This window comes from Marmota marmota, unplaced genomic scaffold (genome assembly GCF_001458135.2).
Source record: "Marmota marmota marmota unplaced genomic scaffold, marMar, whole genome shotgun sequence".
Classification (NCBI taxonomy): domain Eukaryota; kingdom Metazoa; phylum Chordata; class Mammalia; order Rodentia; family Sciuridae; genus Marmota; species Marmota marmota.
Window position 1 is genome coordinate 55275217 of NW_025999900.1, and position 27762 is coordinate 55302978.

The 27762-nt window shown below is 39.1% G+C and overlaps 1 protein-coding gene across 5 annotated transcripts in view; it reads right to left on the reverse strand.

The window, feature by feature from the left end:
- Positions 1-27762, reverse strand: part of Efcab11 (EF-hand calcium binding domain 11) — a 156905-nt gene that overhangs the window by 69415 nt on the left and 59728 nt on the right. The window contains exon 6 of one of the 5 annotated variants that reach the window (XM_048799165.1): positions 27006-27115. The exons of 3 other annotated variants lie outside the window; for them this stretch is intronic. In XM_048799165.1, the coding sequence (XP_048655122.1) occupies positions 27006-27115 (110 nt within the window). Of the gene's footprint in view, positions 1-24856; positions 27116-27762 lie in introns of those variants that run through there. One more of the 5 variants, XM_048799163.1, reaches the window with a different exon arrangement.

Consider the following 27762-nt stretch of genomic DNA (forward strand, 5'->3'; position numbering starts at 1 on the left):
TACTACCTGTGTGTTTCCTCCTGACCTTAGTCCTGTAGCTCATCTTCAGAAGTAATTGTTCTCTGTAATTTTGATTTTATTATTCTCTTGCTTTTCAAAGCAGTCTTCTTCCAGCTTTAAATGTATATTGCTTAGTTTAACTAAACACTGAAAAAAATTTTGAGATCTTTTTCTCCAAATAAGATTGGCATGACAGAGTGCAGGTGGGGCTGAGCTAAGAAGGTGCAGCTGTCACTATTCTTCCCTGATGTATCACATGCCCCAGCCTCATCCTGAGGACCGCCAAAGTTCTAAGGCTCCTCCGGCTTCTGCTCTAGAAATCACCAGTTTCTTTTCATTCCCACTCAGTATGAGCACCTAAGTGACTGTTATCTGAAAGGGAGAACATTCTATCTACCCAGGGTGAATCTTGTACACTATTTCAATGGGATGAACCTGAGGCTGATCGCCATATCGGTGAAGAAGTCCTCCTGCCTGGTGGAGAGTTGGCAATGACCCAGACACTGTCTGAGAATCTACTGCAACCACCTCCCCATTTCCTCTTCATCATCAAGAAATAAAGCAGAGGATCATGACTGCCTGGTTGGCCATATAGTTTGTTTAACATATTTGGTACTAATTCCCATGGACTTCCCTCAAATCCTGTTAAGGACCATGATTTCTTCATCCTTCTTCCAGAAAGTTATGGGGGTCAGCATCCCATATTTATTGAAGAAACTTAAAAAATGTGAAGGATTTCTTGTAAGAAGCCTTATTGTAAGATGCCAAAGGCCACAGGCTCCCATGCGCAGGCAGAAGGCCCACGACTACTGGATCAGAGATGAAGGGCTTTATTATGGCACAGCAAGCAGCAAGAGCATAAGCATAATGTGTCAGTCTTATGGGATGATGCAGATGGGCCTGAATAAATGCTCTACACAAAAAGGGGTGCATCACAGAAGAGGAAACCTGAGTTTAGAATACCTGGGTCCTTTTTTAAACATTTTTTTTAGTTGTAGATGGACACATTATCTTTATTTTTATTTATTTATTTTTTGTGGTGTTGAAGATACAACCCAGTTTCTCCCACACGCCAGGCGAGTGCTCTACCGCTGAGCCACGACTCCAGCCTGAGTATCTGGATCCTTTTAAGTGCTCAGTGTATTAGTCTGTTTTCTGTCACTATAACATAGTTTCAGAGGCTGAGAGTACAAATAATATGGCACTCTTTCTGGCAAGAGGGCCCAGTTGGCTGTGTCACATCATGGCAGATGGCATAATGGTGAGAGCATATATGAGGGAAGAAATTAAATAGTGAGACAGGAAACTAGAGTGGAGGGGAGGGGCCGGTAATGATCTCACACTAGGTACCCACTCTTAAAAGATCCTGCTACCTTTTAACATCACCACACCGGGGACCAAACTTAACACATGAACCCTTGGGGGACAAATCACATCCAAACTGTAGTATCAGTAACTAAGCCTATCCACCCAGGACAAATCTTTGTACATTATTTCAATGGGTGGGCCTGAGGCTGATCGTCACATTGGTGAGCAAGTCCTCCTGCCCAGAGGAGGGTTAGCAACAACCCAGACATGGTTGGAGCAGTTGTCTGTGAACCTCCTGCTCTGGAAGGAGATACCATCTGTCTTCCCAAGGCTGTTTGCTATATAAATGGCCTGGAAGGAAGGCTAGAGGCTGGAAGAAAGGAGAGTCAGTGCTTCACCCACAAGCATGTAGAATCAATAGGGGGTGGAGGAGCATAGTTCTCATTATATTCAAAACTTAAGTAATTTCTAAAAATTATATGACTATTTTAAATTCTAGTTTAAACTTGTAAACAAGAGTCATACACACACACACACACACACATACACACACACACACACACACACACTTACATAACCTTTTGGAGGAAAGTGTGTCTGCAGACAGCAAGGGTTCCCCAAAATTTGTGCGCTTATTAGTTAACACATGTGACATTTAAAGTTCGGGCCTTCAGAGGTTATGAGAGAATCTTTCTGACTCAGTTTTTTCCGCTATTAAGCAAGAACAATATTTTGCTCTGTAATATTAGTTTGAAATTGTTTTAATGATTATAAAATACAAAGATCTGCTGTGAGACAGAACTGGAAAAATCCTGAAAGCTGAAGCCAGTGAGTCTGGCCGGCGGGGCTTCCTGGTGTGAGCAGCGCTCGTCTTCACAGCGGCCCCGCTTTACATTATCCTACAATTTGCACCTTTTTCTCCCAAATGGTCAGTTTTCCCATGTTACTAATGTACTGACCTCCCCTGTATATTACCCTGCAATTTATACCTTTTCTTGAAGTCCATCATGTCCCCTACATCACTAACATGCTGGCCTTTCCTTGATATTATCCTGCAATTTACACCTCTTCCCCCAACTCTGTCAGATTCCCCATGTCACTACTAATGTACAGACAGTTCACAATTTGTACTGCATTTCTTACAATTTGTACTCTTTTTTTTTTTTTTTAAAGCTGCATTGCTGCTATGTGTCTATGGTGAAATACAGAGACTGCAGAAGGGGGGCTCTGGCTTCCATGCAGTCCTATGGACAAGGCTCCTGATTTAGGAAGGTGATAGGAAGTGATTTAATGCCAGGAGATGGGCCCTGAGCTGATGGTTAAGGATGATGAAAAGGATATTTATTTATTTATTTATTTTTGTGATTCTGAGGATGGAACCCAGGGCCTTGTGCATGCTAGTCAAGCACTCTCCCATTGAACTACACCTCCAGCCCTAAAATCTGTCCATTTAAAGAAAAGTTTCAAGGGCTTCACAGAATGAGAAAAAGTCCCTAACAAAAGCTTAATTTACATTACCCAAATCTTAAACTGAATTGTATCATGGAAAAGGTGTTTTTTGTGTATTAATTTAGCATTTTTCTCTTCATTTGTACTGTTGCTATTTGCTGCATTACCTCCTGGTCACTGAGCAGGAAGACTTCCTGCAGAATGCACTCCCTGAGTCGAGTCTTAAATGAGCTCCAGTTGGTGAGACAGAGGGAGGCAGGGTTAGAGAAATTCCAGGCACAGAGAGCCACAACTGCAAGTACAGAGGTGCAGGCCTAAAACTTAAGTGACTCAGAATGGTTGGGTCACAGTGTGAACAGGAAGGTGGCCACGTACACCCTGAAGGAGTGCCAGGGGCAGGAAGCTGGATGCCGTACTGCATCTGATGTCAAGCCTTTAAGAATTTTAAGGGAGACTAATGTGCTCATATTGAAGTCAGAATAATCTCCTTGATGGTGGTATGAAGGATATACTGGAGTGCCTACATACTATGATCCTGGATGCAGAAAATAAGTTAGGAGAGTAAGCCATAAGCTAGTAAGGAGATGAGACTGTCTCCCCAGAGTCCCATGTGGAAGTTTGAACCCTCAGTTCCTCAGAAGGTGACTGTACTCGGAGACAAGGTTTTTAACGAGGTAACTAAGCAGAAGTCACTAGGGTGATTCCCCAGTCCAGTATGACTGTGTCCTTACAGGAAGAAGAGAAGATCTCACAGGCACACCCAGAGGGAAGACCCTGTGGAGACACAGGGAGAAGGCAGTTATCAGTAAGCCCATGAGAGAGGCCAACCTTGCCACACCTTATTCTCAGATTTCCACTCTCCAGGATCAATCTGTTGTTTAAGCCACCCAGTCTGTGGTGCTTTGGGATAGCATCTAATAACAGTATGGATCAATGATGGCAAGGTGGAAAAAAACGGAGACAAATGGTGGCAGATTGGACAGAACTGAGATCAAGAAAAGAAGTTGACTTGAAGCTTCTGAAGCTTCTTGATGGGGGTAACTGGTATGTGGGATATCATGAACAAAATAATGTAAGCAAAGAGAAGGAGAGCAGGTCTGAGGTGAAGATAACATAAGACATTTAGAGCACACAGAGTTTCAGGGTTCAGCGGGGGACACCTAGAGAGAGATTCAGAAGGAGCTCAAGATGGGGATCTGAAGCTGGGGAACAAGACTGAAGGAAAGGAACAGAACCAGGAGGCCTCCCTGTGGGGACAGCGGCTGAGGATGAAGTCTCCCGGATAGGAGTGCTGGTGAAGGAGAAGAGTAAAGGCGCCGAGGGCCATCACGACAGTGGGACGGAAAGGAAGGGCTAAGGCAGGCCCAGGCCCAGGCCAGCACCGTCACAGAACCAATGGAAAAGAGTGTTCTGAGGAAGGAACGGTCACCAGTGCTGAACCCCAGGAGAGGTCAAGGACTGAAGAGCTCCGTTGAATCAGACAGGCACAGGCGGGAGTCTCTTGGTGAACTCAGCAGGATGATTCAGTAGAGCTGCTGGAGGGGAAAGCTGCGCTGTGCTGCCTTGGGAAGTGAAGAGACAGGGAGTGAAAACAACATGCAGACTTCTTTTTGAAGAAGCCTGGCTGGATTAGAGGTGCTCCAGGGCTCACGATGGGACTAATCATTGACAGTAGTAGTGGTGCTGGCGCTGGTGGAGGAGCAGGAAATGGTACCACACAGACTGTGTCGTGGTGGTCACATCCTACGTCACAGGGTACTGGGCCTCTTTGACATGTTACTTCCAACATGGAGCCTAACATCATCCTTACCATAAGTTGTTCCTGCTCCTATTTGGAGTAGCTCGTTAGGAGTAGAGCAATTCCTGCTCAAAGTATGCACATGGGTGGAGGCAGCCCTTGGGGAGAATTCCTGGTGGCCTTCTATGTAATGTAGAGGCAGTAGGTTCTATTCATTTGCTAGTACAAAGGGCCAACTCTGGATCAGAAAATAAAAGAGTCAAGGTGAAGAGGAACTTCAGCTCCTGGCAGTGCTGCCTCGCCTGGCTAAATGTAGGTAAATTCTGGTCCCTGCTTACACAACCTCTCTCCCAGCAGGCTCCCTGCCTACGGGAACATGTCTTGTTCAGTGCTGTAACTTAGAACACCCTCACAATGCCAGGCATCTAGCAGGAGCCCAACCAATACTGAATGGCTGTGTAGAGATCAGGTCTTCCTGTCCTGATGCCCAGATCATGCTTACAGGGCAAGAATGAGCCCACTGAGTATCCACAGCTCTCCCTGCATCCTCTCACAAGGCCAGTAGAGGTCGGAAAGGGATGTTTAACTAAGGTGGTCAAAGAGAAACTCTAGTGGTAGACGGTTCAAAATATTCTTGAGCAAAGTCAAGGTTACATGTAGAGAAATAGGATAATAGGGCAAGAATATTTTAAAGGGCAGAACAAAATACGGGATTAGTAATTGGTATATGATACTGAAGATAATTCAGAATGAGGTGGCTAAGTGCACATCATCTTACTTCACTAACTCTCAGATACTTTTTCCCTCAATAGTGATGCATTTTACAAGCAGTGTGTCAGTTTAACAAGTAGAATATTTTCTGTCACTAGTGGTACACGGATGGTGCTCCTAGAATCAGAGGTATCTCGAACTCAATGAAATATGGTATTTTAAGTCCATGGAAAGGTGGGGCAGTTGTTCCGATCTTTTGCTTTAATTAAAAGCATTGGGCTTTAGCAATGGGTAAATTAAAACACAAAGCAGAGTAGTGGAAGGCACCTTTCGTGTGCAGTCACTGGCTAACTGCTTTGGAGGCAACCAGCACTGTAACTGATCTCTCTCAGCCTTGAAAACCTGAGCTACAGGAACCCTAAGAAAGCAGAAAGCACTGTTAAACTCTATCATGAGGAATGACACTCAAGTCCCAGAATTCAGTAATGAAAGGCTGGTTATGACCACTTTCGTTGAACTGTTTCTACGTTTGTTGTTCAGTCTGTTCTCCTCTTCTCCAACACCAGGGAATGCTGCTTACTTACTTAAATGGGATGAAAAGAATCAAGGCTCTACTATTTTGAAAGATGCGGGGGGAGCGGGGGATGTTGAGAGCCACAGCCGAAGGGGCCCCAGCAAACTTCCAGCTGCCAGCAAACTTCCAGCTGCCGGCTGATGATTGGCTCACAGCGGCCCCAGCAACATCTAGCTGATTGGCTCCTCGGCCCCAGCAACATCTAGCTGATTGGCTCCTCTGCGGTGATGCTCATTGGGCTGTTTCCCTGCCCTTTCAGACCACAGAGCTGCTCATTGGGGGACTTTTTTGGCTCCGCCCACGTGACCCAGCCAATCGGCCTCAAGAGCAGGAGGATTGTGGGAGGTGGAGAGAAGCTTGTGGGGGAGAGAGAGGCTTGTGGAAAGCCGGTGGTGGCAGTTGAGGCTCTGAGGGTTTTTCCTGAGAGGCTGTTTTGTTTGGCGTGTGTGGTTCTAAAAATAAAGTTAGTTTCTTTTGACAAGTGGCTCCTGATTGTGCCCAGCCAGACTGCGGCAGGGGAAGACTCTAGCTTGTGGATGGGACAGACCAAAAGATGGCTCTGAGGAAAGTTTGAGATAGAGATAGGGTTCCCTTTACTAAATGAGGCCTGGAGAAATAGTGGTGTGGGGAGTTTGGGTGGTATGAGGTATATTGCTTTCAGTTTTTACAAGGTCAAATCTAAATCCATGTATTGGAAATAGATTCTATTTTAACTGCTGGATATGGGATGAATTAATTTACTTATTTTTAAATGTATCTACTGGCCTTTAGAAGCTGTTATTTATATAAAGGTACTTTTGAACTTTACAAACAGTTTGGATACTAACCACTATCTAAATATTTAAAATAAGGTATTAGATATGTACAGAGCAACAATTCATACCCAAAATAAAAATGAAATCATCACCAAGTGCCTTCCTAAATGATATTTTTCACCATTTCACAGATTTGTTCTTATATTGTATTAAAACATTTATCTTTAAAATATTAAATCACTTGAATATTTGAATATTTTCTTACTACTTTATATAAAGAGTATGCAACCAATGTCAATAACTTTCAGCAATTATTTCAATTATTATTATAATTCAGTGTCTAAATCTTTTAAAAATTGAGCTAGGAGACAATCATAAATGTGAACATTTATCTTAAACTTCTTTGAGGTCTAAATTTACTTTCCATCTTGGCTTTGCTCATTTTCACCTTGTATCTGATTACTTTACAAGGCATATGTCTCTTTCTTCCTTTAATTGCTTTTTATACTTCCTTTTTCATTTTTAATTGCTTGTTGCTAAGCAATGTGCATAACATTAGAATATACTTTCACTATCTTTGAACATCATCTATTTGGAATTTTTTTCCTCTATTACTTTACCCTTATTTGAATTGACCTAAACTATATTTTCTGCCTCCTTTTGACCCTTTTACCAAAACATTCCCTATTCTCCTACTCTTTGATCATTATTAAGTACCTATTATATTCAATATTTAGCCCAGAATTTTCTGCTCTCCACTGTTTTTGTTAAAATCTGGTGGGCAAATTCTTACATCATTTAACTATTTTTCTTTTTAGCCTATTTGTCTTCCTTCATTTGTATCTTAAGATATCAGACACCTCTTCTTTTCTGAAATTTACGTTATTTCCTGTTATTTTTCTTTTATCACTTCTGTTGGTCCAGATGTTGGTTCCTTCCAGTACCATAGCCATGCATTACTCTCTTCCTGACACCTTTTATTATGAATGTATAATATTAACTATGATATAATCCTATAAAAAACACATCCTTTATTTAACTTAAATTTGTTTCAATGAATTACACTTTAACTATTTTTCAAGAAGTTGCAATGCATCTAATTTATTTAGCTATGGTAAGCTACCAAAAAAAAAAAAAATCCAAGTAATAAGACAAAAAACAAACACCTCCATTACTTACAAACATACACCATCATTTTCTTTTACTTGTCTGAATAAATATTTTTAAGAGCACACTTTGATTTTGCCAAAATTAACTTGAAGGCTAACTCGCACAGCTAAACTCTTGTTCCTGTTTTTATAACTGGAGACAAAAACTTCTAAGAAGTAGGGTGGAAAGGTTGAGGACTCGAGCTTACCTGAGATTCAGCTTGACTCATCCACAAGTGACCTTATAAGGTCCTGTTTTTTCTAATTACAAAAAGGGAACAGTCATGCTGCTTCTCCCGTTACAACATGGGGATGGCACAGAGATACAGAAAAATTTAAGTAAAATTCATTATGTTTAAACTCTCTGGAACAAAGTTTTTCTACCTGAAATGTCAGATATATACATGGGTGCCCTTGATAATATTTTAGACTATCACACATTTTTCGATTTCCATTTATTCTAAATGTTGTGAGTATACCTTTCTTAATATTTGTTGTATGACTCTACTATGGTCCAAACGTCCGTGTGCCCTCCCCTCAATCCACATGTTGACCTAATCTGCCAATGTGATGGTATTAGGAGGAGTGCCTCCAGGAGATGAGATCACAGGGTCAGAGTTCTCATAATGGGATTGGTGTCAACCTAAGAGGCCCAGAGAGCCACCTTGCACTGAGAGGACACAGGAGAAAGGCACCATCTATGAACCAAAAGGTGGGCCCTTACCAGATTCCAGATCTGCTGGCACCTTGAGCCTGGACTCACCAGCATCCAGAACTTTGAGAAATAATTTTCTATTGTTTATGAGATATAGACAATAAAGTCTAATGATGTTTTGTTATAGCAGCATGAATGGGCCACAACAGATTTCTTTCTCTTAAATATTGGACCGTATAGCTAGATGAAAGGGCTTAAATTAATTGAGTATCACATTAATGTGGTATCATATTAAAAAAATTCTATCACTTTCCAAATTGATCCTGAACTGAGAATCTCCTACGAATTTTCTTTCCCCCCCAAGGTGGTTCATAATTAATTAAAAATAAGAATCAAATAATAAAATGGGGAAAATGTTAATTACGTAATAGAAAATGAATGATAAAAACATACCAGGTATCTTTATGCTTAACTCTGACTTAATGAAAGACATTTAATGTCGTTGACAAGAGTATAAGCTTTGGGGTTAGTCTGCTTGATTCTTTTCTTGGCTCTTTCACTAAAATGAAAACTAGTATTACTTGTGGGGAAAGTAATATTAGACCACAGTGGCTAAGAATGTAAGCTCTGAACCAGCACAGGTAGGTCTGAACTCTCACTCAATGATTTACACAGTTAACTAGACATATCTGAAAAGTTACTGAATTTCTGTATCTCACTCTACCCATCTATAAACTGGGAAAAGAACAGAAGTGACTCACAGGGTAAAGGAGGGACCATTTCAGAACTTCTCTTGCCCTTTCCCCTAGGTATATCCTCTTCTGAGAGCATAACTTCTTAGGGTTCAACTCATGGGTCAGACCCATGGTCCATAAGGTCCACTGCTGGGTGATACCACTCAAAATACAAACATGCATGCCCCCCACTTGGTCTCCACAAGCACCCTATCTACAGTGACTACCTGATTACTTGCTTTAATCAACCTATTTCTTTACTTCTTAGCACTTAGAATAATTGAGGGCATTGTTATTGTTGTTATAATTTACTTGCTTGTTGTGTTTTGCCATTTCACATCATATGTTAAAACAATCTAGTTCACATCACATCATGTCCACTGCCTCGCCTAAGCAAGTTAACAAGTGCCTCAATAAATACTTGTTAAAAAATAATAAAAAGGTGAATATACTTGTGCTCTTTACCAACATCAACATAAAAAAAACCTTAGTCTCTCCAAAATTCACTATCCATTTTTTTTTAAGTTTTATCTACACTATTTTTAGAGCTGTTTACAATTTTGGTTTACTTCATGACTTGAAACTAACATATTTTGGAAATTCTACTATAAACACTGTCCAAAATTTTAACTTTTCTATTTTATTTTTCTTAAATTTACCTTTATCATGAGTTGAAGTATAAAGTTGGAGATGGGCATTCCCTTGAATATAACAGCTTCAAACCTGAGCTCATATCCAGATCATATCTAGTACTAAATGCAGGCACACATATGCCTAGGGTACACAGCATGGTGGCATTAAGGGATTCAACCACTAGAGCGTCCACCTCTACTTATAATCTTTCCCTAAACTGGTTTGCTCAAGAACATACTTGTGTGGACTGACACTGGTTTTCTGATCCCAGTTTCTCTTCAAGCACCTCTCTTCTACTTTACAACATAAAGACACATTTCTTTCCCAAAATGCATCTTATACTTGTGTTTCTTGGGTGTTTGAAGACTTTCACATGCCAGAGAGACAATGTCAGCGAAGCCTTCACTCAGTGCATAACAAACTCTGCAATGAGAAGCTCAGGCACTCCTGTCTGACTATTTGTTTCTATTAAAGGTGACACATGATGTGAAGGGTATGTAGGGTGTGTGTTGAAATGCCCCGAATTCAAGTGTGTTACAGAATGGTGATGATTTTTTTATGTCGTCATCTTGACTTTACTTCCCCAACCATTGCCGAAGAGTACACTGCCCAGAGAAAGTCTTTCAAGGGCAAGCCAAAGAGACCATCTGTAAGAAACAGCTGTGATGGTTTATTTATCCAGGGAAAAAAATCAAAGCAGGTTTCATCTCTCTGTCTATCCATCCATCACCCATCCAACTTAAGATTTACACCCGAGATGATGAAAGATAACAATGTGCTACACAGTGGGCATTCTGGAAATGTTCACTGTTCTCAGGAGTGAGGAAAGGCTGAATATTCTGATTCACCAGCCTTTCAATCCATGGCTCAATTACATATAATGCATGATTTGATGGAGATGGAGGTTACCTTAACAAAATAATAGTCTGTATATCCCAGAATAAAAAGAGCTGATGTTATAACAGAGGAACATTTTATGGTTTCTTGAAAATTTGTTCAGAATCATAAAAGAAACATTTTCATTAACCTTCATCAAAAGATGACTGGGCATATAAATATGTTTACTTTTTATTTAGTCATAAATCCCAAGTCACCTGTCACTTCTAAACCACATCTCTTATTCATTTATTTCTTCCTACCAAGTACTTGTTAGATACAGATAAATTTAATAGGATTATATTGCACATTTTACTATAAATAATGCCATTAACAAAAAATCATTATATAATTATTATTTTTTGAACCTTATATTCATTAATGGTACAATATTTCTCTAATTTTACTGTTAATGTCTACTTGTTATGGTTTGGATGTGAGTGTCCCCCCAAAATTTACATGTGAGACAATGCAAGAAGGTTCAGAGGGATAGTGATTGGGTTGTGAGAGTCTTAACCCATCAGAGAATTAATCCCCTGATGGGATTAAGCCTATTATCTGTGAACTGATTAACTAAGTGGTAACTAAAGGCAGGTGAATGGCTGGAGGAGGGGGGAACTGGGGGCATGACTTTGGGATATATATTTCTACCTGGCAAGTGGAGTCTCTCTCTCTAAGATTTCTGATCATAATGTGAGCTGCTTTCCTCCTCCATATTCTGCCATGACTTGTAGCCTCACCAGGAGCCCCCGAGGAATGGAGCCAGCTGCCTATGGAGTGAGACCTCTGAAACCATGTGCCCCCAAATAAACTTTTCATCCTCCACAATTGTTCTGGTGGGATCTTTTATTCAAAGCGGTGAAGAAAGATGACTAAAACAGATTTGGTACCAGGAGTGGAGTTGCTGCTATGACTAACCTGACCACGTGGTTTAGAAGCATTTGGAGCTTTTTGGAATTGGTTGGAGGAATACTCAGATGTGTAGAATTGTAAGCTGGAAATGCTTTAGACTGTTGTAAGAGGAGCATAATGGCCAATTCTGGCAGGAGCTCAGAAGACCAGATGCCAATAGGACCATGGACAGTGAAGACAGGGCTCAAAAGGGTTTAAAGGAAAAGGAGGACACTAATGGTAATTGAACTAGAGCCCATTCCTGTTATGTCCTGGCTGAGAAGTTGTCTCCCTTTTGCTTGTGTCCTGAGAATTTCTGTAGCAATGGACTTCTTAATCTGGCAGAAGAAATTTCTAAGCAGCATAGCATTCAAGAAGTGACATGGGTATTGCTGGTGGCTTTTAGCCAAATTTATTGTGATATTCAGGAGCACAAAGCAGAACAGAAAGATCTGAAAAACTTGGACTTGAAAGGCAGGAGTAAAACAGGGGCTATGGAAGTTGAAGTTGTTAAAGCTTTTATGGCCGCTAAAGTAATGCTAAAGACTTTGCCCAGAGAGTATAAGAAAGATGGCCTGAGGCCTCTCAGGAATTGGCAAGACCATATCCATCTCAGACTCAAAAAAGTAAAAGTAAAAAATATCTTGAGAAGAGACCAGTGGGGTACCCTTCTTGTACAAGGGGACCTAGAAAGTTTTGTCAACATGCTCAGCTACCCAGGCACTCAGAGGCTGTTGCAGCCATGGTCCATGGAGGCTTGGCTACTGTTCAAGATGGCAGAAGACCTTGGTGTAAACGACATGGTGCTAGTTCTGCAAGATTGAAGAATGCTAAAGTTAGGGGGTCATGGAGACTTCCACCAAGATTTCAAAGGAAGGCATTCGGAGGCCTGGCAAAGTGCAGCAGGGTTGGAGTCCCTGCAGGCAGCCCTACAGAGGGCAACATGTGGAGATGTGAGGAGGAAACCAAGGTTGCAGTGGAGATCCCTGATATTAAGAAATGCCAGTAATGTAGGACATGGTCCTAGGAAAGCTGCGGGAATCAAGCAGAGACAAGCCAACAGAAAGCCTAATCAGACTACAAACAACAAGACCACAGGGGCAGAGCTACACAAGTCCTTTGGACAGAATATCACCATGCCATGTGCCCCAGATGTCGAACATTTGGAGCTACAGGACTTGTTTGCCCAGCTGGATTTCAGTCTTGCTTTGATCCTATCCCTTCCTTCTATGCCCCTATTTTTCTGAATGGAAATGTTTACTTTGTACCATTATATATTGGATACTTTTAAATTGCTTTTGATTTTACAGGAGCTCACAATGTGAGATTGCCTTGCACCTCAGAGAATACTCTGGACTTGAACTTTGAGTAATCTTGGAACTGTTGAGACTATGGGACTCTTGGGAACAGACTAAATGTATTTTGAATTGTCAGATGAGTGTGAGCTTTTGGGGTCAGGGGCAGAATGTTATGGTTTGGATGTGAAGTGTCCCCAGAAAACTCACGTGAGAGAGAGACAATGCAAGAAGGTTCAGAGGAAAAGTGAATGGGTCGTGAGAATCTTAACCCAATCAGTGAATTAATCTCCTGATGGGATTAACTGAGTGGTAACTAAAGGCAGGTGGCGTGTGGCTGGAGGAAGTGGGGAACTGAGGGCACAGTTTTGGAGTACGTATTTGTATCTGGCAAGTGGAATATCCCTCTCTCCCTCTTTCCTTCTCTTCCCCCTCCCTCTCTCCTGCCCTGCTTTCTGATCATGATGTGAGCTGGTTCCGTCTGCCACTCTCTTCTACCATGACATCCTGCCTCACCTTGAGGCCTGAGGAATGAAGCCTACTATCTATGAACTGAGACCTCTAAACCGTGAGGCCCCAAATAAACTTTTCCTACTCTATAACTGTGCCAATCAGGTCTTTTAGTTGTAGTGATGATAAAGCTTTAAAATACTACTGCACTCATCACATTCATAAAAGGGGAAAACATGACCATAATAAGTAGAAAGTACTTGATAAAAGTCAACATCTATTTATGATAAAAAGTTTTCTAGCAAAATAGGAGCTCCTTTAATCTAATGAAGGTTATATATCTACCCCCAAATCACAACAAAATGCAGGAGCTGGGGTTGTGGCTGAGCGGTAGAGCGGTCACCTAGCATGTATGAGGAGGCTCTGGGTTTGATCCTAGCACCACATAAAAATAAATAAATAAGATAAAGGTATTGTGTCCAACTACAACCCCCCCCCCCAAAAAAAAACTATTTAAAAAAATGCAAAACACTACTGCAAACATCACACCTGATGTGAGACAGGAAATGAGACAGGAAAGAAACAGTATGTCTACTAACATAACTTTTATTCAGCACAGTACAGGAGGCCCCAGTCAATGCAATTAGAAAAGAAAATCAATAACAGAAAAGTTGAAAGAGAAGAAATAAAATTATCATTTGAAGATGACATGATTGTATGTCTAGAAAGTTTTTAAAAGAACACCAACTGTCAAAATTAGTAAGATAAACTATTAGAATTAATAAATTGATGTTATGTATTAAATGTGTCCTCTTCCCAAGTTCTATGTTGAAGCCCTACCTACAATAGAATAGTATTTGGAGGGGGACACTTGGGAGGTGATTAGGTACTGAGGGAGGAGCCCTCATAATGGATTAACGCCTTTGTAAGAGGAAAAGCTCTCTCCCCCACACTCTGTCTCTATCCAGGTGCACACTCCCTACAGCAAGAAGGCAGCCATCTGAAGCTAGGAGAAGGGCTCTCATCAGAGCCCGACTGGTATGTCCTCTGATCTTAGACTTCCCGCCCCCAAGAACTGTTATTTAAACCACCTAGTCTACAGTATTTTGTTAGAGCAGCCAGAGCAGACTACAACATTTAGCAGTGCTGCTGTCACCGCATTAAAAACTGAATGTTTGTCTAATTAATTAAGTTGAATGTAAATCATATAACAACATAGAAATGAAATATCTAGGAGTCACCTGACAAAATATGTACAAATATAACAAAGTATGTTCTTGTTTTATAGTAAAAGAAGAAAACAATAAGAAAATTTAAAAAGATGTTAAAAATGAAAGGGTATACCTCATTCATGTATGAAAGACTCAGAATATTTGACACTTTCAGTTCTCCTCAACTTAATCTACACTAGAGATTCAATATAAATTTTTCAAACTACCTAGCAAACCTTTTTTTGACAGAAACGGAAAATGCATAAGAAATTCTAATGAACTAAAAATAGCCAAGCTGATTCTGAAGAAATTACAAAGCTCTAGAATTTATACTATTTATACTACTTGCTATCAAGGTCTATTTATTTATTTATTTATTTTTGATATCAAGGGTTATTATAAAGCCATATAATTAAGTGTGACACTGGCACAAGGACAAACAGGCCAACGCAATATAACAGTCCAGGAAAGAGCTGCTGCTGCCGTCTCTGACCTGAAGGCCGTCTGCAGGCAGAGTCCCTCCTCAGGAGTCCTTTAGGGCATTCAGCTGACAAGATGAGGCACTGTGGACAGCAGTCTGCTCTACCAAAATCCATGGATGCAGGTGCTACTCGTATCTTTAAAACACCTTCACAGCATATCTAGACCAGTTCTTGGTCAATGTGGCCTGGCCAAGTTGACATAAAATTAACCGTCGTAAGACAAGAAAAGTATGAATGATTACAAAAACCAACAAATTAGATTTCATTAAAATAAGAACTTCTGAAAGAAGTGTTAAGGAAGTGAACAAAAAGCATAGTCTAGAACTTGTACATGAAAATATAAAATCTCTTACAACTCAGGGCTTTAAAACCAATTAAAACACTGGGCAAAAGACTTAACACACTTCATTAAAGAAATATGGCTGGCAAGTTAAGATCAAGAAATAATAGCTGAAGTCACTAGTCATCAGAGAAGTGTGAATTAAAACTGAGATAGCCACCGCACACCTACTAGAGATGACTGGAAATGAAACAAAACAAAAAGACTAAGAGACCACGGACCAGCAATGACGTGCAGCAACTGGCTCACTCGTATTTCACTAGTGAGAATGAAAACATGGTTCGGCCCTTGGGAAAACAGCTCTATGGGAAAGCAGATTTAAAGCACGCTCATCAGGTGCGTGCGCACACACTGACAAGCCAGTGTGGTAATGATGCTTCACAGTTCCATCAGCCATTCCACAAAGTACACATATTTCGCAGCATCAATGTTATATATATAAATATATACAATTTTTGTCAGTGAAGATACATAAATAAAAAATGGTGTGCCAGTTTCTTACAAATTTAAAACACATCTTTACCATAAGACTCAGAAATTCCATTCAACCAGAAAGAAATAAAAACAAACATCCACGCCAAGACCTGCATACAGGTGTTACAGCAGCATTGTTCACAAACATCCCCAGATGGAAGCAGGTGTCTGCCAGCTGAAGAATGAGAGGCGCTTTTACCCACCCAGAACACTACTGGGCAATGACAAGGAACCAGTCACTGCTGTGACACCCCAATGGGCAGGCAGGCAGGTGAATCTCAAGTGCATTATGGTGAGTGGAAGAAGCCTGGTACAGAGGCCAGAATGTCATGTGACCACTTGCACAACATTCTGCAAAGGGGAGTAACACGGACAAAACTCAGATCAGAAGCGCCTGAGGCCAGGAGCAGAGGAAGGAAACTGAAAGGGATATTCTCTGTCCACTGTGTCCCTGGTTACAAAAGCATGTAGCCATCAAAATGCATATAACCCCATATGGAAATTATACCCTGATAAATCTAATTGAAAAATACTGACAGTAAAAGCCAGAAAGATGAAAAATTTCATTAGGATAAAATCTAATGTGGGAATAATAACAATAGAAATATAAATATTTTAATTTGTGAAACTTCAAATTGTTAAGGAACTTGGTCTCATACCTTTCACGTTACTAAAGCGAAATGATGAATGTCAAATCATTGTGGTGTTTAGATTCCACCAGATACATTAAAAAAGGGTGATATGTTAATTTTAAGTGTCTGTGTTTATAATATATTGGAAGTTATATGCTCTGATACCATTTGAACTTATTATCAATGTAAAAATACACATGAAAGTGCATAGTCTTTGACTCTGTCCTGAGAAACACAAAGACCACAGCACCGGAGCACAGCTTCCCAAAGCTTCACCACAGATGGCTTACAGCTGGGGCAAGACGTGCAGCCCCAAGATCTCTTGGGCAGGCAGGCAGGCAGTCTGCCTTCATTCAGAAGCAATCTGTCTGTTCACCTAAATGTGCTTTATAAATACTCCAGGAGGGCTGTAGTTGAAAAAGATCCTGAAGCAGGTCTGCAGAAATTCTGGCACATGTGCACAAATGGAAAGGTTCAAGAAAGCTTACTGCAGTTTTAATCACATGGTGAATAATTGAGAACAACTGAAGTGTCCTTCCACCAGAGACAGGAAAACAAAATGAAATTTTACACGGCAATGAAAATGAATGAACTACAAGAGCTACATGTATCATCACGATGAATCTCAAAGACTTAGTGTTGGATGAAAAAAACCAAGGTGCCAGTTATGTACAAAACATCCCCATGTACATAACACTTGAAAATATGCCATAGAAGATGATGTATTATTTATTAATAAATTCAATGCAAAAATATTAGAACAGGAATAAGATTGATAAATATCAAAATGTGGACTGTGATTCCAGATGGAGGGGAAGGAATCAAGGAAGAAAAAAACAAGGATTTTAAATTTTATGTGTGATATTTTATTTCTTTAAAATTTTTTAGCAAATATGGCAAATGTTAAAACTGCATAAATTTAGATGGCAGAAGTGCAAGTTATACATTATGTTATTCTCTACACTTTCTGTGTTTAAAATATTTTCAATGGACACCAAAAGACACCATGTATTTAGTGTTCTTGAAAATGTGACAGGAGTTCTGCTTAACTGTACTTTTGATAGTTTATGGCAAATACACAGAGTCCAAAGATTCAGAAAACTTAATCAAGCCTAGAGATTAAATATACCCATCGTTAACGTTTTAATTAGCTAATTACTGGAACCTAAACATAAGGCCAGCATGAATACTCTCTTTAAGTCCTAAGTAAGCCACAGAAAATTTCATGAGTTCAAATTAGTAAGGATCAAATGTCATTTCTAACATAAATAGTTTGTTTTGTGCAGTCTTTAATAAATTCATTGATTCATTTGACAAGAAGTAAATGACTATGTGCTTTGTGCTAATCTGAACATCCCAAGGTCAAGGCTGCTCTCATCAAGCTTTATAGTCCAGCAAGAGGGACACAATAGGTAAAGAAGGAAAGAGATTTGGAAAGTGCTCTGATTGACATAAGATGTGGTAGCAGAGATGATGGGGGTGGGGGTAGGAGATGAGGGAAGTCACTTCTCAGATAATGTGCTGCTTAAAAAGGGAACTGTATATGTAAAAACCTGAAATAGAAGGTGACAAGTATCTCAGGTGACGAGATGCACATGACCACATGAGCATTATAAACTGCACGTAAGCACTCTGAGCCTGTAGAAATACAGGACATTTATCATCATGCAGTGGTTTGAAGTCTGGGAATTCTTTTTTAAAAGTTAAAACTAGAAATAACTTTTTTCCCCTCTCTCTAAACATTTAAATAAGTATCTTAACCCAGCGACACAGAATGATTTCTTATGTGGTATTTAAGTAAAAACAATATAGTACTGAAAACAAAATAACAAGAGTCCTCAGGTATTTACTGAAAGACACTAGTAAGAATCAACCTTTTTCTAACATGTGTCACCCATTTAGAAAAAACGACAGACTGAAAATATATTCTCAGGAACAGGTGTTATGAAACAAAGAAAGCAAATATAGACAGGGATCAAAAAAGCAGGTGACTGTGAACAGTAAAATAATATTGTAGCAAGACATTAAACATCTGCATTATATTTCAGCATTTGTGTTAACACTCAAACTTTTCTTGAAGCTGTAATGTATTTTCTTGGGAATGGATATAGTAAATAGTAGATCCTTTCATTTCAATCAGAAGAAAATAACCTAAGTGCTCTTGTTGAGAGGCGAACTCCTCATTGCCAGCTGTATCCCAGATGGCCACCTAAGAGATTTAAACTTCATACACCCGGTGGGCACCATCCAGTATTCCCAGGTACACAATATGGCCCATACAGGCATGAGAATTGGAAGGAAGGAAATGAAAGAGGAAACACTGGCTAGGGGCTGAACACGTGTGTCCCTCCAAACTTCAAATGTTGAAACCTAATCAACAGTGTGTGATGGTGGGATGAAGGGGGCCTTTTGGAAGTGATTAGTGCCCTTAGAAGAGGCTCTAAGATTCTAAGGTGGCCTCATAAAAATTCTCCCCTTCCATCATATGAGGACGCAGCTAGAGGGCAGCATGAATGGACCAGAAAGTAGGCCTTCACCAGACTCCAGATCAACAGTCTCCTTGCTCTTGAACTGTCCAGCCTCCAGAAGTGTGAGGAATTAATTTCTGTGGTGCATTCGCTACCCAGTTGATGGTGTTTTTGATGCAACAGTCCAAATGGACAAAGACCACGTTCTTGTCTTTGTTTACAGACCACAGAGACACGACATCTTCTCTGTTTGCAGTTCTAATTGCTACATTTCAGAAGACAACGAAAGGAAATATAGAAACAATAGTGGAAGTAAATTAATAGTCAAGGACCAGAAACCCCTTCTGTACAAAGAGTGAAAAAGAAATCAGATCCTCTAATCCAGGAACACAAAGGCTGAGAAAAGCCTAGGAGATCAGGGAGGTTTGCACAGGATAATTAGAATAATTTCCAAATCTGAAAATTAAGAGCCATGAAACAACAATGAAGATTGAAAGAGGCTGAACGAAAACTGCTTCTTTTAATGACAGTTTTACAGGATGTATACAGCTCTTATCCATGAGGTCAAACAGGAAAGTAATTCCTTAAAAAACCAAAAGTATTTGATAAAATCATGGTTTCTGAGGGCTGGGTTCGAATCCTGTATTACTATCTGTTGTTGTGCAACCACGGTCAGGTTTTTTAACCTGTCTGGCCCTCAATTTCTCATCTACGAAACGCTGTCATGAGGAGAAAATGAGTAAAGGGCATAGGACAGCACTTGCCACATACTCAGTGCTATAAAACCCCAGCCACAGCTCCACGTGCAGAAGAGGCAGCACAGCTGGTCTGACTGCCTCCCCGCGCCCACGGCTGGCCTCTGCCTGGCTTCAGAAGGATCACACAGCCGTTATCTGACAGGGTGGATCACTGTGCCTACGACTGTTTGGGCAAACGATATGGTTCATGTTGGACACGTTTTCCTTCTGGGAGTCTGGAATTTGGGTACATGCTATCTCTGGACACACGTGGACAGAGACTGTCAATTATTTTACATTAGATATAAATATAGTAAGAATGCATCTTAATTAATCCTGAAGTTGAGTTCAGCAAAAAAGTGATTTTCAAAGGCTGGGGATGTGGCTCTCTGGCAGAGCATTTGCCTGACATGTGTGAGGCCCTGGGTTTGATCCCCAGTATGGAAATAAATAAATAAGTAAGATTTTTAGATATTTATACCTTGAATATAATACCTTCATGACAATGGAAAACATTCCTTGTTTTTCTCATAAATAATGAATGAAATAATAAAGTTGAGATTCAATAGCACATTCATTAAATTGCATCACTATCTTATGATACTATGTTTTTATGTCACATGAAAATCAATATTTAGCTTATGGCTTCTAAATGATATTCTATACAAGAACAATAAGTGGTCGTGGCCTTCATATGCTTCAAATGGCAATAGAAGATATATCACAAGTAAAATGCCAAAATTACTGAATTTTAGAAATGCATTGGTAATTTTATACATTTTCTACATTTCTTATAAATAGTCTTCTAATATTTAATAGTCTACCCATATTTGGAAAATATTTTTTTTAAAGTTTGGAATAAAAATATTTAATAATTCATATGACTTTCTGTTTTTAGACAATCAGTTACCCACTGAACAAACTAAAAATGCTGGATAAGACTCTCAATACAAAATCACCTTAAAAATTACCAAAGAACTTAAAAGGCAGTGGAGAACTGCCAGGTCAAAACTTGGGGAAGAGAGAATGGTAGAAAATCAGCTCCCCAGGGCCATGTTTGCCCTGGAGACAATGGCCTGTGTCCTGCACTCAGCTTTGATTTGGTAGCTTCATGGGGGAACAGGCCAGAAGTCAAGATCCAGAGTTTGCCCAATATGGATCATCTCACAGGATTAACCTGAAACCCAAAGGGTTGCATGAAACTTTCCTGTTACTGAGCAAAGTAGCAAAGAGAGGGAGAGGGAGAGATTATTACCTAAGAGAAAGCGGAGAGAAAGAAAAAGAGAGAGGGAAGAAGGGAGGGAGGAAAGAAGGAAGGATGAATTTCCATCCCTAAGAGGTTATGATTATCGACTGACCCATGCCGCTCATGTAGATGGGTATCCTGGATCTAAGCATAACTGAGTGAATACAGAAAATTCCACCCATGGATCTGTCTCAACATGACCCTGTTCTGACAGTGTTCCTGGGAGTCTGGCCAGAGCAAAAAAGCCACTGCAAGGCGAGTCCTTCATTTAGAATACTTAAGAGTTTGAGATACTGTAGTAGAAATTACAGTTTCTAAAACAATAGGAAACAATGCATTTTCAAAAGCAAAAGTTTTCTGATTATCTGTTTATAATTCAAAAATTAGAAAATTTTCAAGGTAATATTTTATGTCAAAACAGTTCTTTCATCAAATTTAAAAGAAGAGGTAATTCTCCCTAACTTACTGTCTGAGGCCAGTATAGTCTTGATACAAATTAATTAGTTAATTGAATAAATTTTTAAAAAAAAACAGAAAATTACAGCTCCATGTTGGTCACACACACAAATATATGCACACACACACACACACACACACACACCCCCAAGTAAAATATTAAAATATTGTTAACGGAATCCTCCTAGGTATTAAAAAGGTAACATCATAACCCAACTAGGTTTAGACCAAAAATATAAAAGCTTGAACCAGGTCTGATGGCACACACTTGTAATCCCAGCAATTTGGGAGGCTGAGGCAGGAGGACTGCATGTTGGAGGCCAGTCTCAGCGACTAAGCGAGACCCTCAGCAACTTAGTAAGACCCTGTTTCAAAATTTTAAAAATAATAATAATTAAAAAAAGGACTGGGATATAGCTCGGTGTAAAGTGCCTGTAGGTTTAATTCCTAGTATCAAAGATAAAAAATAAAAGATGAACTGATATTAAAACTATATATAAATACACACATCATTCATATTAACGTGCTAATAATTTCATCTCAATAGATATGGAAAAAGCATCTAATATAATCTAATGCCTATTTTTTAAAATTTGTTATATATGACAACAGAATGCATTATAATTCATATTACACATATAGAGCACAATTTTTCATGTCTCTGGTTGTACACAAAGTGGAGTTGCACTATTCATGTCTTCATACATGTACTGTCTTTCCTACCCTCATACCGCCTTTCCCCTCCCTCCCCTTTGCTAATGCATATTTTTGATTAAAAAGAATCCACTAATAACTAGGTTAGATGGAAACTTCACTAATTTGACAAAGAAGCTAATTATGAAACAACCTATAACTATGATCAAATAAATGGTAAAATGTTAAAATCCTCCAAGTTGCAAAACAAGACACTATCCCATGGGAAGTGCAAGCCAGAAGTCAAGCAAAAGAAATTAAACATAAGGATAGGAAAGGAAGAAATAAAATGGTTACTGTTTTTCACTGATAGCCTTAGCTTTGTAGAAATATTCTTTAAAACATATAGACAAATCAATCAAGGTTTTTAGATATAAGATTAATGAACAAAATTAATTTCATTTCTATATGCTTCTAGAAGTAATTTTAAAAGCATAATTTTCAAAAGCTACCATTTATAGCTTCAACAAAAACTAAAATATGTAGGCACTAAATCCAACAAAAGAAAAGAAAAACCCAGGGGTTGTGGCTCAGCGGTAGAGCGCCCGCCTAGCATATGCGAGGCCCTGGGTTCGATCCTCAGCACCACGTAAAAATAAATAAAATAAAGGTATTGTGTAAAAAAAAAAAGGGCTGGGGATGTGGCTCAAGCGGTAGTGTCCTAGCCTGGTATGCGTGCGGCCTTAAAAACATGAGCTCTACTCCAAGGTACCTTGGAACGGAATCCTGCCTCCTCTGTTGACTAGCCATGTGATCTCCAGTGAGTCAACTAACCTGTTAGTGCCTTGGTTTACTATGTGCAATGTCTCACAATGTGGGACCCACCTCACTAGGTCGTAGTAAAGACAACATAAAGTAAGAGAATGGAGCCTGACACACAGGAGACACTGCACTGGGAAGACCATCAGGACTATGAAGGGGAGAGCAGAGGTATGATGATACAACAACTTGCAATCTGAAAGGCTTTAAAGAATACCCAATTAAAAGAAAAAAGCAATACCATTAAGAAGATAGCGTTTTAAACAAATTGTGCTGGGAAAACTGGACACCCATAGAAGAATGAAACTGGATTCCTGTCTCTAACCCTACAGAAAAGTCAACTCAAAGTGAATCAAAGACTTGGGAATTAAACCAGAAAGTCTGCAACTGCTAGAAGAAAACAGGCTCAATACTCCAACACACAGGTATCGATTTCCTTAATGAGACTCCTAAAGCTCAAGAAATAAAACCAAAAAACAGTAAGTGGGGTGGCATCAAACTGAAAGCTCCTGCACAGCAAATAAAACAAGAGGATGAAAAGAAATCCTACAGAAGGAAGAAAATCTTTGCCAGCTACACTTCTGACTAATGTCCAGAATATATAAAGAACTAAAAAAACTCAACACTAAAAAACTAATAACCTAATCAATAAATGGGCAAATGAAACAGATATTTCTCAAAAGAAGAAATACAAATGGACAACAAATACATTTAAAAAATGTTCAACATCCTTAGCAACGAGGAAAATGCAAATCAAAACTGCAATGAGACTTCATTTCACTCCAGTTAGAATGGCAGTCATCAAGAATACAAACAACTGCCAGGCTTGGTGGTGCACACCTGTAATCCCAGCAGCTCAGGAGGCTGAGGCAGGAGGATCTCAAGTTTAAAGCCAGCCTCAGCAACTTAGCAAGACCTTAAGCAACTCTGCGAGACCCTGTCTCTAAGTAAAATATAAAAAGGACTGGGGATGGGCTGGTAGAGCGCTGGCCTCACAAGCATGAGGCACTGGGTTTGATCTCAGCACCACATAAAAATAAATAAATAAAAATAAAGATATTGTATCCATCTACAACTAAAAAAATATTATTAAAAATGACTGGGGATGTGGCTCAGTGGTTAAGCGCCCCTGGGTTCAATCCCTGTTGCCAGAAAAGAGAGAGAGAGAGAGAGAGAGAGAGAGAGAGAAGAAAGAAACAAACAAAGAAAGAAAAAAGAGGGATACAAATAACAAATGGTGAGAATGCAGGGGAAAGAGTACATTCTGCATTGTTGTGGGACTGCAAATTATACAACCACTTTGAAAATCAGTATGGATTTCTCTAAAGCACGGAGATTCCTTAAAAGAGTAGGAATGGAACCACTATATGGCCCAGCTATTCCACTCGTGGGTAATTTATCCAAAAGTACCAAAATCAGCATATTATAGTGATACACACATACCATTGTTTATAGCAGTGCAATTCACAATATCCAAGTTATCAAACCAGCCTAGCTGTCCATCAACAGATAAATGGATAAATAAAAAAATGTGGTTATATTCACAATGGAGTTTAACTCAGCCATAAAGAAGGATGAAATTGTCATCTGCTGGTAAATGGAAGGAAGTGGAGAACATCATGCTAAGTAAAATAAGCCAGACTCAGAAATTTCTGTCAAGGGTCAAACATTTTCTCTCATATGCAGATGATAAAGAGAAAAACAAGGAGTTAAAAAAGAAAAGGAGTATAAGGGAGGCCAATAGACCAGAGGAAGGAGACTGAGAGAGGAGGAGGAGGAGAGGGCGAGGGGAAGCTGTGGGAATGAAATTGACCAAATCATCTATGTCAATGGACAAATATACCACAATGAATCCCACTTTTACATATAATGGACTAATAAAAAAGTGGAGCAGTAGATGAGTAGAGGAAGAAGATCAAGAAGAAGGGAAGAAGTGAGGGAAAGAAGAGATATTGGGGAATGAGATTGATCAAATTATATTACTTGCATATACAAATATGCCACAGTGAATCCCATTACTGCATACAGTTACAATGCACCAATAAAAACCATAAGATAAAATAAATATGTAAAACATGTCAATTCTCCAGAAATTCATTTGTAATTCATTAAAATGTGAACTTAGGTTCTAGACAAGTCTATTCAAGAATTTATATGAATAAGTGGAGAACTGGAAATAACTAAAAGCAAGAAACTGCTAAAAAAGAAAACTAAGGAGGCAGACTTACCTTATTATTAAGATTTTATGAGGACAATGAGAGATTGATACAGGCACAGATAAAATGACAAATGGGACTGAAAACACAGGAACAGAGGCAGCATGCAGAACAGTAGAGAAAAAAGGGCGCTATCAATAAAAAGAGCTGAAAATCTTGTCCATATGGGGAACAAAGTGAAGCTGAGTTCCTGCACACTCTGCCACACTCAAATCAGTCCTAGAAGAATTAAGGATTCAACTCAAAAGGATAACTCTAAATTTTATAAAGAAAATACAGGTAATATTTCTCTTTGAGTAAGACACACTCTAAAAGGGTTCATAAATTCAACCAGATTAAATTTTGTTTATGTCTCTAAAAATACTCATGAAAGTAAAAAGACAAGCCATAAGTGGGAAAAGATATTTGTTAACTGAAAAAATCTTTGTATCAATAATGAATATAAAGAATATTTTCAAGTCAATAGGAAATATAATGGGGAAAATCCCAGAATCAATTGTAAATAAAGATGATAGAGAGCTCCATTAAATCAGGGAAATACAAAGAGAGCCCCAAATGAGGCTGCTTAGCCCCTCGACTGTAAAAGAGTAAGAAGTCTGACAATACCAAGAGTGGGGGAGCAACAGCACCTCTCACTGCTGGTAGGAGTGTAAGTGGATATCAATGGTTGGAAATATCATTTGGCATTATAACACAGTACATTGGCACTATCTAAGTAAACATTTATGTACCTCACAGCTCAGCATTTTGGCTTCTAAGTAGATATCTATCCAAGGCTGGCATTTGCACATGAGCACTGGTAGTTAAGATACAAGAATATTCATACAGTATCATTAGTTAGGGCAAAACCAAACAAAATTGGAAGAAAATAATAAGAATCCATCAAGAAGAAATAGATAAACTCTGGTAAATCCACACAGATGAATGCTATGTACATATAATTTGAGTGATTTACACATGAAATAAGGATAAATAACTAGGATCACTGGTGAATGAAAAGTGATTCACAAAGGACTACAAACATTTGGGATTCTTTTTCATAAAGTTTTAAAACAAGGAAGGCTATGTATTAACAAAAGACATATATGTGTATATTTATCAAACATACATATACACACATACATATGTCTATATTTTCAAAGCAGAGGGATTCTGGAAGTGGCTTCTGTGGAGGAAGGCAGGGAGATGGCACGGAGCAGTACGTGAGTATATAGGAGTAAATGGAGGTTTTGGTTCTTGAGTTGAAAGTACTAATTTTATTGTTAAACACACTAACTTAAATAAATAAAATAAATACAGTCATGTGTGGGAAATTATATTTAAAAATTAACTACATACATTTACAAATTTACATCTATTTACAACCTGATTCAAAGTATTGCACCATAGTTTTAATTTATGCAAACTGTTAATGTGCCATTTTGGAATAATTTACCATAACATTTAACTTATTTATACAACCTGTTGGAAAGACTAGCATGTAAATACAGTTGAAAATAAGGAAGAAAAACAGTATACATTACTTCCATAAAGCTAATCTAAGAAAATATGATAAACAGTTCCTTCAGTATTAAGAGATAAAAAAGATTCCATAAACAAAAATCCAAATGCACTGAAATCTATCAGCCCAGGAAATCTAACTGTAGAAATATATACTAACTGCATGAAAATAGAGAATAAAGCTGTGATTCTACAATCCATTGCAGTGAAAAACACACTGTGTCAAGGGCCGAGAGACCTGGATCCTAACCCTTTTCTATTTCTAAGGCCTATGATGCCAGATGTGTCATTTAATCTCAATGTGATAAACAAGAGATTATGCCATAGGTTCTTTAAGGCTTTTTTGTTGATGAAAGTCTATGGTCTTATAAGAAACTATTCTTATGAAGAATTAGTAAAATCTTGATATAATGTCCTATTACAAGTATCATCAAATTGAATTTAGTATGAAGTGGCTTTGGATGAAGACCACATCCACAAGTTAAAAGGAAAGAATGAAGCATATTTCTGTCTGTTTTGTCTTGCTATAAAAAATTCCTGAGGCTGGATAACTTATAAAGTAAAAAAGGTTTACTTGGGTCATGATTTTGGTGGCTGGAGGGTATAGAGTCTGGTACTGGCATCCTGGTGAGGCTTCCTGTCTGCGTTGCAACATGGTGGGGTATTGGAAAGGGAAACAGCTGCCTGTTGAAAAGGCCAAACATGTGAGTCCTTTCTACATAACAACCTGCTTTTTCAAGAACTAATTCATGCCTATGAAAACTGACCCATGCTGTGAGACCAGTGTATGTGAAGACGGAGCTTCCAGCATAATTACCTTCCACCTTTTTTGTTGTTCTGGGGACTGCACTTAGGGACAGTCTACTGTTGAGCTACATCTTTGGTCTTTTTTTTTTTTCCTTTAAACTTTTCTAATTTGAGACAGGGTCTGACTACATTACTTAGGATCTTACTAAGTTGGGGCAGTCCTCAAACTTCTGACCCTCCTGCCTCAGCCTCCTACATTATGGGGATTACATTTTTTATGTGTCACTGCACTCAGCTTAGGGCCCACCTTTCAAAGCCTCAAACACCCCAACATTACCATACTGGGGAACAAGCTTCCAGCACCACACCTTTGGGGAAAAACCACATCCAAGTCATAACCTGGCATCACCAAGGGACTGGTTAAAATGGACAAGGTGTGTAACGCACAGAATTTCCAAGTGATGAGCAAACACACTGTGTGGTAATTCAGAGGTGTTTTATGGGATAGCCTTCTTATGCAAGGAGACTGAGGCGAAAGTCACAATTTAAATTATCATGTAAAATAATTTAAAAAGTAAGACAAA